Raw genomic sequence first — 15509 nt, 5'->3', positions numbered from 1 at the left:
CTGGAAGAAAAAAGAACTTCACTTCCAACATGAGATGGGCAGGAATTTGGAGCAGGCCCTTCTCAGATCTTGAGCTAACTCTTTGGAGCTCCCTGTCTAGGGAAATGTGCCTTGTGGACATCCAGATACTCTTCTGCCAAATCATTAAAACTTGACAGTTTGAGAGAGCGTACCTTGGTGTGGTTAGCTTATTAGTTTTCATATTACTGCTGCTTCAGAGTTATGATGTATTTCTCTTGTTGGTTGTATCTTTGTTATTATTCAACTTTTTTGCATTTTGAATAGAAAAGCATTTCATACTCTAACAGAAACATTCCATGCTAGCTTTTCTTCATTGATTTTGGTGCCTATCTACTGGTTAAAAATTGGCAGGTAGAGTAGTTTTTCCATATCTGCATACTATCTCGTCAGAAGTAATCCAATACAGAAGGAAGCAAAAGATAGAAATCATATTTACTCATATTTTTGTCTGGCATAGACCATTCTTACTTTGTGAATATAAATGAAATCAGTGCTTAACTGAAATTGATACCAAGGTGTAGAACAATCTGAAATATGCACAGTATGATACACAGGAATCCAACTGCTTTATTTATAACTTGTCAGAACTACAAGATAGTGCATATGTTCTTATGTAGCATGCAGCATGGCTGAATGTTGCATCTTCAAATAAGCTGACACATCTCTTTAACCTGGAGCAGGAACTATACTTTGGTAAATATTTATTTGAAGTAGTTCTTCCTATTGGCAGCTGGTTGCTCAGTATGTACTGAATTTGGCCACAATATGTTCATTGTCCGTGGGCTTGTAGCTGCCAACACCTGGAGACACAAAGCGGTGATGTTGAAAAGTAAGTAGTGCTCTACAGCTTGGAAATACAGCTTTTTCATAAAATCATAGAATTGGAAGGAACCCCAAGGGTCATCTAGCCCAACCCCCTGAAATGCAGGAATCTGCAGTTTCCCATCAGATACATTTGTTGACTACTGCCTTCAACATTGTAACTAGCACATGCTTGTTTTATGCTGGATGTGTACCATCAGCTGAAGATGAAAAACAGAGAGCCCACCACTGCGGGGAGAGCACATGAAAGGTGAACTACATAAATAAATTTATTATCCCAGTTCTGCTTCACAGCCTTCTCTATGTCATATCCTTTTTGCCTTGCTACTGTACCTCAAGCCTCAGCTTAGTATTCATATCTGACTTTGACTCCCATTGGATATCAGATGTCCTCTTTAATCAAGTCTTCTAATCTCTTTATACAAGTTGGTATCTGTTCCAGATCTGAATTGTATTGTTATTTGTATATACTGCTGTTATATTAAATTTTCTAGTAATTTTTTTAATATCTGTTATCAATTTTATCTCTTTTTATATCACACATAGCATGTTATGATCTTGTAAATCACTTCACAGTGTCTCATGGGAAGCAATTTATAAATGAAATAAATAATAATAAAAGTTATCTTGGAAATCATTCAAATCCAGCTCCTGAGCAACGCCAACTTTTGATCTGGTAACCTCACTAAAGCATCTGTCTCCCTAACCTCCTTCTTTAGCCTGTACCATGGACTCCAGTCACTGCCAAGGCAACTCCCTTGATCTTGTCTTGTGTCTCACCATTTATTAATAGGTAAGATTTGAATATTAATGGTCCCCCTTGCTCTTGCCACTTTAATTGTATATACGAACAACACAGGCATAGCCCTGCTGCTGGTTTTGCTCTCTGTCCTACTAACAATTCAAACATAATAGAGGAAATACTGCCATTAACAGCGGAAGTTATCTGGAGAACATGCTCCCTTGTGACTGCAAACAGCCATTTTGTATTTCTTTTGACTCAAAAGATTTCTTCATCAGACACTCCACCTTGGTCAAGGGGTTTTTCGCCACTCAAGAACTGCCAGTAGGTCTTGTCATCGGTGCTGCCATTGACACCATGGATAGAAATAACCATGGGCCCCCAGGAAGTTGATTCTGTTTGAAAGCTGTAAGTTAAAAGGGGAAAGCTATCATTTAAGGGGGAATAAATTTCCAAAATAAATTTTTAAGGGAAGTGTCCCCAAAGTTTCAGAAATGTTGGAAACAATTCACCAAAATCTAGTGTTTAAAAATGATATTCAGTGTCCCTCAAATCATGGTATTAGCTTATTTTTAAAGAATAAATTTTCACAATGTTGCATCCTGCCCCCATGAAATGCTAGAGTTAACACACACTCTCTCACACACCCTTGCCAGGCCTCCCTTCTTTACCTGAATATAGTGGGATTAACACGCTGAGCAGCTTCCAAGGCAGCAAGCAGTACAGAGCCCTTGAGCACCTTCACTGTTACGGAGTAGTTGAAATAGGGTCCTATTAGCTGATTGATTACAGTGTAGTGCACTGTAATGTTAGGATCTGTGCAAAAAGACAGGAGAAAGCAGATACCTCATGATGCCCTTAATACCTAAAGCCAGTCCTGTAGTCCCAGAGCTAGTGGGGAGCCCATGACATGATCTAAGCCTTGTTGGGAAAATGAGCTGAAGCTTTTACCACTGCACTATTAGTGCCCTTTCTTGTCATAAGCTCTGCACATGCATTCAAGCGAACAGGTGCAGGAGGGGCGTGCATGAAAGGACTAGCCCTAATGCCACTTCCAACATTTGCATATCAAACATATTGTGTAGTAGTAAAAGTAATTTTATTATTTATATGCCACCCATCTGACTGGGTTGCCCCAGTCACTCTGGGCGGCTCCCAACAGAATATTAAAAACATCAAACATTTAAAAAATCTCCCTGAACAGGGTTGCCTATTTGACTTTTAGAAGACAATGGTGGGAGGGCATTCCACCAGGGCAGACACAACTACCAAGAAGGCCCTCTGCCTGGTTCCCTGTAACTTCACTTCTCACAGTGCCTTTATTCATTGCTCAACAGATACAGATCAAGTTTTTCTATCAAGGAAATTTAGTGATGATAGGGAAGCTAGATTTGCCATGCAGCTGTTAGAGGTGCAGGAGATATGTCAGGAAAAATGGCTGACAACCCTACTTGGCTTTTTTCCTAGCAGCATGAAAAGGTTATGTTGGAAAACAGAAAACAGATTAATTTAGGCCTTGCCTTTCCTATATGCCAAAAGTCTGAAGCTGCAGTTCAAGACCTTGAGGAACTTGTATGCTGCTCTTGCCTTGGCTCAGGTCAACACTCAGCGAGGTGCAGCCTTACCTGAGAAGCAATTCAGAGTCGCAACATCCAAGTATGTTTTGCCCACCAGAGAAGGCAGGATTTGAGAACCCGCCTCAGGATTAGTAAAGGCTCCCTCATACAGCTTCCTCAGCACTTCGTCGATGGTCTTGGTGCACTTCCATGCCCCAGCAGGGTAGAACTCAGTGGTAACACTGAGTGCCTGGAAAGCAAGCAAGAGAGAGAAGCTTGCAGTGGAGAGAAGGCAATGGGACGCGCACACACCGAATGGTGATGAACACGCTCCTTGCTTCATCTTCTGATGTATGGCAAGAGACATACCTGCATTGCCAGCCCAGTGCTATAGATGTTTCCAATGATGCCACTCTCCTGTTGTGAGTCAAGGATTTGTGCTGTGATCACACGTAGCGTCTCAGTAATGGCTCCCTCCATCTTGCTCCCCTTGCTCATTCCGTCATGCACACAAGTCAGTGCCAAAGCCACCATGGCGGCAGTATCTGCAAATCACACGTCATCATTGCCTACCGACAGAGCTATTATTCAGCCGGAACTTGCCGGAACTCAGTCCTGGCACCTCTCAGGTGGGCACCATTGCCATTCTAAGAGAACGAAGTAGGTGTTCACGGCGAGTTCCGTCACCTCTTTTTTCTAGACAAATAGCCCTGCCTACTGAGACTATAGGGAGCACCAGGGCAAATCTCTCTTTCTGATGTCCTGCTCAGCAAAGGATGACCCACAGAAGGGACACTAGGGAAGGTGAAGGAGGTCAGCCCTGCAGCTGTGGAGCATGAAGGCTGCTGAAGAGCAGGCACTGGGAGGAAGCAGGTCAAATTGCACCGCACGGCAGGATTTTGCACTAGGAGTCCCTGACTCTCAAACCCCACTAAGCCGTGAAACTCCCTTTGTGTGACCTTGGGCAAGTCACCATCTCACCCCACTGTGGCTTACTTATTGCAAGGATAAGTGTGTACACTGTCCTGACCAAATGTCTTGGAGAAAGGGCAGAATAAACGTAAAACTGAAAATTACTTTTTAAAAAAAAGTATGTACAAGTGTGGTAATCTTACCTACGCCGAAGCAGCCCTTGCTCTGGCAGCCTTTTACAATCTTAATGAGGGTGGCGGCAGCATTTTTGGCATCCGGACTCTTTTCCACACACAGGGCCAGGATATCTAGAGCCAGTTGGTAGTTGGTAGTCTTGGGGGTTCCAGTGTCATCTGCAACAAACATAGCTGTGTCTTATCCATTGCAGCTGCTTCCTGACCGCAGCAGGCTCCCATGCTCAGCCCAACATTCTTTGGGGTTCTTATAATGACTAGGGACGTGGTTATCCTCAAATGGCAAAGATGGGTCCTAGCTTCAGTCACACTAGGTCAGTAGTTCCCAATTAGCTAAGTACTGTGCGCCCCCTGTTTCCCAAAAGCCAAGCCATGGACCCCTTGCTTTTGAAAATGTTGATACCTCTATGGTAGTTGTTGTTCTGCGAATGGTGCCAAAGACCTCTGGGTGGGTTACACGGACCCCCCTGGCATCTGTGGACCACCCTTTGGGAGCCACTGCACTAGGTGGTTATAAGTAGCCAGTGTTTTGGGAGCACATCCAAGGGCATATTATTGGTAGCATATCAGGGAGACATTCCTGAAGGATTCGGGCCTCTCAAACTCAGCTGAGAGCCACCATTCATGCAAGAGCTGGGAGAGGACACAGCCTAACATTGGAAGGATGGGAGGAGTTCAGCAGCCATTTGTCTTCTTACAGTAATGTTTGATCTCTTCATTGGTTTTTTCTTCCAAGGCACTGACCACATTGACACGTCCCCCTGCTGTCGGGACATCCTTTGGATCCACACAGGATGATTGGAGAGATAGGGCATAAAGTGCCACTTTGCCAGAGGTCATCTCTGCAGAAAGAGATGGGGAAAGACAGATATTGTGTCTCCAAACAAGCATGGCTTGGTTCACAAACCTCTAGTGCTCCAATTGGACAACTAGGGGAAGCTGACACCTCTCATTCTCGACATCCCACCTTTTATACCCTTGATATCCTGGATCAACCGCTTTGTTGCTGTGGAATCTCGACCCCCAGCCAGGTTCAAAGCCATCACGACGCTTGGACTGGGTGAACTCTGCTGCTTCACGCCATTTTCTAGCTGAGTCTGGAGCCCTGTAACCAGCCACTGCTGAGCACTGGGGACAGCTGGAACCGAGAAAAGCAGATGTTCATCAAGAAGCAACAACTGCTCCCAGAGCACTTACGTAACTTTTCAGTAGGACTGCAATTCAACTTATGACAAAATGCATTTTATTTTTTAAAATGTTATTTAAACATTTAACGCTGTACTGTTTTTAACATTTGATTGGCAGCCGCCCAGAGTCGCTGGGGAAACTCAGCCAGATGGGCAGGGTATAAATAATAAATTATTATTATTATTATTATTATTACTTATAAACTGCAATGTCATGTAAAATATAACAGGGTGGTGTACAACATAAAAGCACAATACCACTATAATAGCTTCAGTAAAAACATCAGGAGCATGCTAATAAACTGGCTAATGAAAATAAACCATGTTCCCGAGCAGATTGAGATACATCTAAAAGAATGCAGGAATGACTCCTGCCAGACTTCTATCGGCACTATAAGTATTGTGGAAGCACCTTTTAAATCCTGCTCACATTGAATGGGGCTCTGTGGTAACTAAGGGTGCTTACAGACAGGTATATATCATGGGACAAGTGCTCCTCATTGATTCAAGGTTTTCTGCAGCTTCCTTGCGACATTGTTATCATAAAATGCTAGCCCACCCATGTCACACACCCACACCATTTAGTCCAGATTTACCCTTCCCAGGAGGAAATCCATTTGGTTTCTGAAGACCTTGTCTCCAACAACCTGCTTGTGAAACCTCAAGAACCCATTGGCAGTACTTCCCTCTGGAAGCACCCTAAGCTTTTTAATACTCACCGCAAGCCTCACTGGTCACTGTGCAAAACATGCACAAAAGGACAACAGCCGAGAGGGACATTTTGGACTGGAGTGAGTGTGTTTTTCTTTGATGTTTCCAAGAACACCAGAAGTTGGCGCAGGTCGAAAGCCTGTTTGGGCTTCCTTTATATAACCTGCAAGTGCAGCTCCAGTTCCCTCCCTCCCAACCTTTTGCTTTTCAGTTGCCACATCACCTCTGGTATTATTTAATTTGTTTATCTCTGTGACTTCCACAAGGTGATACCAGTGAAAGTGAAGGTTAATCACCATTCATGGGGAAATGGTCATTTGTTTGTGAAGTGTGACACGCTCCTTACAGAGACCAGGCAGTGCTGCCTGCATTCAGCATTGGGCGTGACATCTGGGAAGTGGCTGAAATTAAGCCCACTGGCATCTCTCCCACAGAACCTTCTCAGATAGCCTTCTGTTTTGTTTTTTTTTAATAAATTTTTATTAGTTTTTCAACACATATTAAAAGACAGTACAAAACAATACATAAACAAACAAACATATAAACACGTATAATTTCTTAACCTTCTTTTCCTTAAGCCTTCTTTCAGCGACTTCCCCATACCTCCTTTTTCTGCATCCCTGTTTTAAATCTTTCCAGCAACCCCTGGTTTTAATTACTTATAACACTTCCTTTAAATCTTTTTTCTCATGTCCAATTATTTATCGCTGCAATTCTATTTTGCATTACTCAAAACATTTTAACACTCATTAATTTTACAACAATTCTTAAGATAAACTTTAAATTTCTTCCAATCTTCTTCCACCGTCTCTTTCCCTTGGTCGCGGATTCTGCCGGTCATCTCAGCCAGTCCCATGTAGTCAATCACCTTCGTCTGCCATTCTTCCAGTGTGGGTAGTTCTTGTGTCTTCCAGTACTTTGCTAAAAGTACTCTTGCTGCTGTTGTCGCATACATAAAAAACGTCCTATCTTTCTTTGACACCAATTGGCCTACCATGCCCAGGAGGAAGGCTTCTGGTTTCTTCACAAAAGTGCATTTGAGCACCTTTTTCATTTCATTATAAATCCTTTCCCAGAAAGCCTTAATCTTTGGGCACGTCCACCAAAGGTGATAAAAAGTACCTTCAGTTTCATTACATTTCCAGCATTTGTTATTGGGCAAATGATATATTTTTGCAAGCTTGACTGGGGTCATGTACCACCTATAAATCATTTTCATAATATTCTCTCTTAAGGCATTACATGCCGTAAACTTTATACTGGTGGTCCATAACTGTTCCCAGTCAGCAAACATAATGTCATGTCCAATGTCTTGTGCCCATTTAATCATAGCTGATTTAACCATCTCGTCCTGTGTGTTCCATTTCAACAGCAAGTTATACATTCTTGACAAATTCTTAGTACTGGGTTCCAAAAGCTCTGTTTCTAATTTCGACCTCTCCACCTGAAAGCCAATTTTCCTGTCCTGTTTAAAAACTTCATTTATCTGGTAATAATGAAGCCAGTCTCTTACTTTAGACTTCAATTTCTCATAACTCTGCAATTTAACTTTTCCCTCCTCATACTCTATAATTTCCCAATATTTCGGCCATTTGGATTCCATATTTAATTTTTTCACTTCCTTAGCTTCCATCGGTGACAACCACCTGGGGGTTTTATTTTCCAACAAATCTTTATACCTAGTCCATACATTGTATAGGGCTTTTCTAACAATATGGTTTTTGAAACCTTGGTGGATTTTAACCTTGTCATACCACATATATGCATGCCAGCCAAATCTATTATTGAACCCTTCCAAATCCAAAATATCTGTATTTTCAAGAAGCAGCCAATTTTTCAGCCAGCAAAAAGCCGCTGATTCATAGTACAGTTTTAAGTCCGGCAGGGCAAACCCCCCTCTTTCTTTTGCATCAGTTAGTATCTTAAATTTTATTCTGGGCTTTTTGCCCTGCCAGACAAATCTAGATATATCTTTTTGCCACCTCTTGAAACAATCCATTTTATCCACAATCTGCAATGTTTGAAACAGAAATAACATTCTCGGCAAAACATTCATCTTGATAACAGCAATTCGGCCTAACAAGGAAAGTCTCAGACTTGACCATATTTCTAAATCTTTTTTCACTTCTGCCCAGCATTTCTCATAATTATCTTTAAATAGATTCACATTCTTGGATGTCAAATTTATCCCCAGGTATTTCACCTTCTTTGCTATCGTTAAACCAGTATCACTCTGGAATTTCTCTCTTTCTGCAACTGTTAAATTTTTATCCAGTACTTTCGTTTTCTGTTTGTTCAGCTTAAAACCTGCTCCTTGACCAAATACTTGTATTAACTCTAAAACTCTTCTCGTACTAGTGTCTGGCTCTTGTAAAGTCAAAACTAAATCATCTGCAAATGCTCTCAGTTTGTACTGTTTAGCTCCGACCTGAATCCCTTTAACCAGCTGGTCCCCTCTAATCATGTTTAATAAAACCTCCAGGACAGATATAAAAAGCAGTGGGGATATTGGGCATCCCTGTCGTGTCCCTTTTTCAATAGCAAATTCTTCTGTAACCACATTATTTACAATCAGTTTTGCTTTTTGTTCAGAATAAATCGCACTTATACCATTCTCGAAACCTTGGCCTACCCCCATCCCTTGGAGATTCTTTTTCATAAAACTCCAAGAAATATTATCAAAGGCTTTCTCCGCATCTACAAATATTAATACTGCCTTAGTATTAATATTAACTTCCAGTAACTCCATAATGTCTATTATGTTTCTCACATTGTCTGACAAATGTCTTCCTGGAAGAAAGCCCGCTTGGTCTTTATGAATCTCCCCCACCAAAACTCTTCTCAATCTTTTTGCTAAAATGTCTGCAAAAATTTTGTAATCCACATTGAGTAATGATATAGGGCGGTAGTTCTTCACCTGGTTCTTCTCAGTCTCTGACTTTGGTATAAGTGTGATATAAGCCTCTTTCCACGATTCAGGTGCCTTCTTCCCCTCTAAAATTTCATTACAAACCTCCTTCAACGGTTGTATAAGCCATTCTTTCAAAGCTTTGTAATATCTGGAGGTTAGTCCATCAGGTCCTGGAGATTTTCCCAATTGCATACTTTGAATGGCTCCCTCAATTTCTTGATCAGTTATCTTCTGGTTCAAAATCACTTTACTTTGTTCAGAAATTTTTTGTAATCCGTATTTTTTAAGAAATTCTTCTATTTCTTTTTCATTCACCGGCCCTTGTGCATAAAGTCTCCTGAAATAACTCTGAAAACAGTTTCTAATCTCATTTGGTTTGTAAATGTTCTTTCCTTCCACTTCTAGATTTGTAACCGTATTCTGTTTTTGTCTCTTCTTCAATTGCCATGCCAGAAGTTTCCCACATTTATCAGCCGATTCAAATGTCCTTTGTCTCATTTGTTTTATTTTCCATTCTATCTCTTGGTTCATCAAATCCATATATTGTCTCTGGTAAAACTTAATTTCTCTCAAGATTTCATGTAGATAGCCTTCTGTTTGTTAGGAAGGAAAAACTGCCCTGCAAAATTGTCTCCTTTTTTTTCATACAAATTTTTATTGGTTTTCCATTGATTATACATATATACAGTCTAGATTACATAAGTTGCATATAACATAGCTGTTACAAGAATCATATATATAGTACACAGTTATTTTGTGCTCCGCTGAGCCTCGGACTTCCCTTCACTTCGTTGGTAAGTATCAGATAATTTCTAAAGTTACGTGTTTTATCTCCTTTACATATTTGCCAAACACTGTTAGAGTTGTTCTAACCCTGCCAGAGTCATCGAAGTTCTATACTTATCTCTTATATACGTCAGATATTTGTTCCAATTTTCATGAAACTTCTGGTCATTCTGGTCTCTTAGTCTTCCTGTTATTCTAGCTAAAAAGGTAAAGGTACCCCTGCCTGTACGGGCCAGTCGTGTCCGACTCTAGGGTTGTGCGCCCATGTCACTTAAGAGGCCGGGGGCCAGCGCTGTCTGGAGACACTTCCGGGTCACGTGGCCAGCGTGACGAAGCTGCTCTGGCGAGCCAGCACCAGCGCAGCACACGGAAACGCTGTTTACCTTCCCGCTATAAAGCGGTACCTATTTATCTACTTGCACTTAGGGGTGCTTTCGAACTGCTAAGTGGGCAGGAGCTGGGACCGAAAGGCAGGAGCTCACCCCGCCGCGGGGATTTGAACCGCTGACCATGCGATCGGCAAGCCCTAGGCACTGAGGTTTTACCCACAGCGCCACCCGCGTCCCTGTTATTCTAGCTTGTTCAGCATAATTTATCATCTTGCTCTGCCAGTCATTTATAGTAGGTATTAATTCCATTTTCCAGCTTTGGGCTAACATAGTTCTAGCGGCTGTTGTGGCATATAGAAACAGATTTTTATGCTCTTTTTTGATTTCCTTGCCAACTATTCCTAGCAGGAAAGCTTCAGGCTTTTTGGGAATTCAGCATTGGGCATGACATCTGGGAAGTGTTCAGCATTCAGCATTGGGCGTGACATCTGGGAAGTGGCTGAAATTAAGCCCACTGGCATCTCTCCCACAGAACCTTCTCAGATAGCCTTCTGTTTGTTAGGAAGGAAAAACTGCCCTGCAAAATTGTCTCCTGGGCCAAATTCCGTGATTTCTTATTTACTTGTTAATCTTTAAAACAAATTTATAAACCACTTTACACCATGAAATGATCCAAGTCAACAAAAGTAGAATAAAACACAAGTTCTAAAAGCAAGAAGAACCATATCCACAGATTATTTTAAAAACCAATAAATACATTTCTGCAGATACACAATTAATATTCCATAAATGCCTGGGTCACCCTTCAGTGAAAGCCTTGTTAAGCAAAAAATATATATTAAAAAATGCCTTCAGTAGATACCTAATCATCATGACACAAGGCACCTGCCCAAGTTTGGCTGGTAATTGATTCCAAAGACTGGAGCTGCAACACTAAAAGCCCACTTTCTAGTACAAGCTAAGTGCACCTCTGAGGCATGCAGTACTTGCAGCAGGGCCCCATTTGTGGAGTGCAGTTGCAGGGCAGGGATAGGTGGAGTGAGTTAGGGATGAATAAAACATTAGGAGCTCTCAACAGTGACCAGAAAAGAAATGGCAAATGTATGCTTAGTTGGAGAATTGGGAAAGGGCTGTGGAAACAGGCACCTTTAAAAAGGCAGCAGAGTAGTTCTGCAAGCTCACCTGGAGAGATGGCGCTACTGTTCACTTAAGGTTTTTTTGTGTTGTTTTAAGATGGATCATTTGCAGTCTGAAAGAAGGATGGGTGGCTGGATAAATAATTTGTGTGTGTGCTCTGTAAAAGGTGTGTGATCCAAGTGTGGCAATTCCACGCTAAACACTTAGCATGGAAAGCTCTGGACTGCTTACTCCAGTAAACAGCACCAGCTCTCCTGAGCAACAGGCAGGGGCATTTCCTGTGCCTAGTTATTGGCAGTCTTTAACCGGAAACATCAGGGATTGCACAGAATTTTGAAACAATGACTGTGGTTACTGGAGATGTACAAATATGTCAATTTCAGTGTCTTTATTTCTCCTTTTTTCTAGTCTTAAGTTCAGTTCCTTACATTTCTGAATCATTTTTGCAATTAAATAAAGTCCCCGTGAAGATCCATCAACGTGTAATGAGATTACATTCACATGTGGTGGATTTGTGATAGGCTGTGGCTGAATGCATCATCTTATTCAGTAGATCAGTCACCTCACTCACAGCTAATGGGGGACCAATAATCACATGAGGAGCCTTTTCCCCACTCTCCCAAAACTTATCTTGAAGAGAAAATGGGAGGGATGGATCATAGTATAGTCCTTCAGTAGCTCTATAGTTTGGAATGATGCTGACAAGACAACCCACAATTCACTCTGGGCCCTGCTTCCCTGACTGTTGAGCTGAACTTCATTTCCCTTTAAATCAATGGGATAAGTTAGTGCTGAATCATGATATAGCTAAAGTCTCATTACATACTCACCCCTAACCCTCATCTGTAATTCATGTTTATTTTAATTGAGTTGTAAGCCACTTTGAAGGGGCAGATCTTAAAAACCTGTATGTCCATTGGTCCTATGTGGAATGCAAGTTGACATTAATCCTTGCCTTACTCAACTCTGATTCTGCCTCAGCTTTAATAAATTAATTGTAATTATTTTGCTCCATACTGTGCCCCTTTTTTCTTTTGTATTTCTCCTTTGAATGCAGTCATGACCTATTAATATTATTACAGGCATGCAATACATGCCTTTGCATGTTTAAATTTCTGGTATGGGCTTGGATACCTCCAGAAAATAATGACAGTGTAGGTTGTGTCTGGATAGTTTGTTTTGCCCTGACACAATACTTGGACCTGACAAAGGAGTATCAATAGTCCAGCAACGCAGAACTAATTCTTAGACACATTTCCTTAAGTATCTTCATTTTTAATATCTTTAAGTGCCTTGTAGGCTGAATCTGAACTCTATAAACTAACAGTATTTGTGGTAATGTCTATTGGATGCTGAACCTCAATGGCCTATGGTTAACCTGGGTATTTTTTTTAAATACACAAATAGTACAAAATATCAAAAAGCCTTCAGAGGCCTTCTTTCAAAGGGAACCAAACCTGGGTACCACAGGAGTCAACTCCTAGGGGCCTTGGGGGCTTCAGACCCCACAATAAAATATTTGAGGTGGCCGGGCTCCCACAAAGTTGATGGACATTCTGATTCAAATGGTGTACATGCACTGTGTCATGTGATCAAATATGCAGGGTGGGGCTTACCTGGCCCCCCACAATATTCTATTCGTGTTGGCACCCCTCCTGGGTAATCACTGCACTCCTGGAATTTTCCATCATGTGGAGAGCTGGGGTGAATATAACAATAATAAAGCAAGCAGGAAGATACAGTATGCTCTCTAAGCCAAGACAAGCTGTGTGATGACCTTTAGTAATAGCTATTTTGTTGCGTTTTACTTCCTTGTAAATAGTAGCAGCTAGGATTGCCAGCTGATCTGAAAAAATCCAGTCTGGCTTCCTTTTACTCATTAAACAGCAGTTTGGTTTGCACAAGTCCACATGTAAAACTAAGAATGGAAAAGAGGTCGCCATTATCATCACCTTGCTACAGTCTGCAGATTAAGTTGCTGTAAAAATTACAGGAGTAGTAATCAGGTTGTTGTTTTCTTAAAAGTTGGTAACTCTGGAAGCCGCAGAAGGAAAAGCTCTCCCCCAAGATATGTGTGCATACACAGCAATTGTCACCTCATTTTATCACTCTGAGGGAGAGGTCTGCTTCTTAACCCATGTTCTGCATTGGATTCTGGAGAACAGATATTTAACCCTAATAAGAAGCTGATAATTCAAAACCATCATCCTTGCCTCTATAGGAGTAGCTTTCTTTGAAAACTCAGAACTAATGCCATCTTCCCCAGGGATAACTTCTAAAACACACATGACACTGACTGACTGCATACTACTAATTAAGAGCAACACAACTATGTCCATAGAAGGATGTGGAAAACCCAACCCAGCATATTTCAAAACAAAGAAATCTTCCTCTTCATCCCTCTACAGACTTTTTTTTGGTGTTGCTCTCATTTTAGGAGCTTCCCTTTCGCTGGACCATTTGCATTATTCACCTAACAGCAAGATGCTAATGTGAAAAGCACAAGTGATGTTGTCTATATACAGTGGTACAGGGGTACCTCGGGTTGCAGATGCTTCAGGTTACAGACTCCGCTAACCCAGAAATAGTACCTTGGGTTAAGAACTTTGCTTCAGGATGAGAACAGCGGCAGCGGGAGGCCCCATTAGCTAAAGTGGTACCTCACGTTAAGAACAGCTTCAGGTTAAGAACGGACCTCCAGAACAAATTACAGGTACCACTGTACATCGGTTTTCGAATGTAATCCTTTCCACAAGACCGTTCGAGTTCTGAAACGTTTGAAAATCAAAAACTCAATAGCTGACAGCTAGGCCTCAGGATCTTGCACTCAGTGGAAGCTGCTTGGCATGTTTGATTTCTGAGTCATGTTCGAAAAATGAAGCACTTACTTCTGGGTTTACGGTGTTCAAAAACTGAAATGTTCGTCAATGCAGACATTCGAAAACTGAAGTACCACTGTATATATTTCTAAGAATAAGAGGCACAGAGGAATGATTGTGCTATGGAGTTTAACAAGCTGTTACTGTAAACTGCCCTGAAGTAATTGGATAAAGGGACTGTGTATAAATATTTAAAACAAATAAATACAAAAATACAACTCATCCATTTTATATTGCTGTTGTGCCAACCCATGTGTTACCTGAAGAAGTATCATACAATTACAACCTCACCCTGAGGCCATGTGATCTGCAATAGGGCAGGGATTGGGAGCCTGTGGCATTCTAGATGTTGTTGGACTCCAGCTCCCATCAGCCCCATCCAGCATGGCCAATGGTCAAGGATGATAGGAGTTGAAGTCTAACAGCAGCAGTTTCCCCATTCCGATAGCAGAATGACAAGATGGGGCAGCAGTGCAGCAAGGGAGGAAGACCTTAGAAATGGTGCAGGGTTCTGGAGAGCTCAAAAGCTTGCAAACTATTTTGTGACATTTTGATTGGCTAATATGGATTTTGGATTTTTCTTAGGGGCCAACGCAGCTTCTTTTATCTTTTATATCCCCTGGTATTTGCTGCTGGACCAGTACAAAAGCCGGCAACCTGATTTGAGAGATGAAGCAGGACAAAGCAGAGACAAAGAGAAGGACTAAAAGAGAGACAAAAGAAGAGACAAAAGAGGGAGACCAACGAAATACTTAAGCTGATGTGAAGTGTTATAGGGAAGCTGCAAATTTCTGCCATTCTGGGACATTAAAAAAATATCCCTGAAAATAAATGAGATTTGGAAGCACTGTATCATTATGACCTAAAGAGAGTGAAATTCAGTTTGACAGGCTTTTCCTACTTACTACAGTCCAGGCAGCATTGTCCTTGGATGAGAAGCAGAAACACCAATCCCAGCAGAGGTCCCATCATCATTACTCAGATGCAGTATGTGCCTCTTGGTTGCTCTTGGGATGTGCGCACTACAACCAGGAACCAAGCAGTGACAAAGAGGTAGGTACAAGGGACTCCTCCCTTATCATGTTGCTTCCCCATAGCAAGAAAGAGATATTGAGCAATGCCAAGTAATGTGCGTAGATGTGTTTCCCTGCCCTGCAGGAAAGTACAGATTGACAGAATGACAGTTCTTAATAATGTGTTTCATAGGTAGAAGTAGAAACAGGTAGAAACTTCCCTGTTTAGGGAAGTTTTTAATGTTTGATGTTTTATCGTGTTTTAATATTCAGTTGGGAGCCGACTAGAGACCCAACCAGATGGGTGGG

The 15509-nt window shown here is 41.5% G+C and overlaps 1 protein-coding gene across 2 annotated transcripts; it reads right to left on the bottom strand.

Annotated features, from left to right (window-relative positions):
* Positions 1 to 578: 578 nt before the first annotated feature.
* Positions 579 to 15234, bottom strand: CBLIF (cobalamin binding intrinsic factor). Of its 2 annotated transcripts, none has more exons than XM_053397781.1 (9): positions 15093 to 15234; positions 5215 to 5385; positions 4946 to 5089; positions 4257 to 4406; positions 3511 to 3686; positions 3211 to 3391; positions 2257 to 2401; positions 1873 to 1991; positions 579 to 821 (listed from the first exon to the last, which is right to left on the bottom strand). In XM_053397781.1, the coding sequence occupies exons 1-9, from the start codon at positions 15160 to 15162 to the stop codon at positions 760 to 762; spliced, it is 1218 nt and encodes a 405-aa protein (XP_053253756.1). In that variant the 5' UTR covers positions 15163 to 15234; the 3' UTR covers positions 579 to 759. The 2 variants fall into 2 exon arrangements, with proteins under 2 accessions (XP_053253756.1, XP_053253762.1); XM_053397787.1 differs by lacking the exon at positions 15093 to 15234 and adding an exon at positions 6154 to 6292.
* Between the last annotated feature and the right edge of the window lie 275 nt (positions 15235 to 15509).

The sequence above is a fragment of the Podarcis raffonei genome, chromosome 1 (genome assembly GCF_027172205.1).
Source record: "Podarcis raffonei isolate rPodRaf1 chromosome 1, rPodRaf1.pri, whole genome shotgun sequence".
Classification (NCBI taxonomy): Eukaryota; Metazoa; Chordata; class Lepidosauria; order Squamata; family Lacertidae; genus Podarcis; species Podarcis raffonei.
This window is presented reverse-complemented; position numbering and strand designations above follow the sequence as displayed.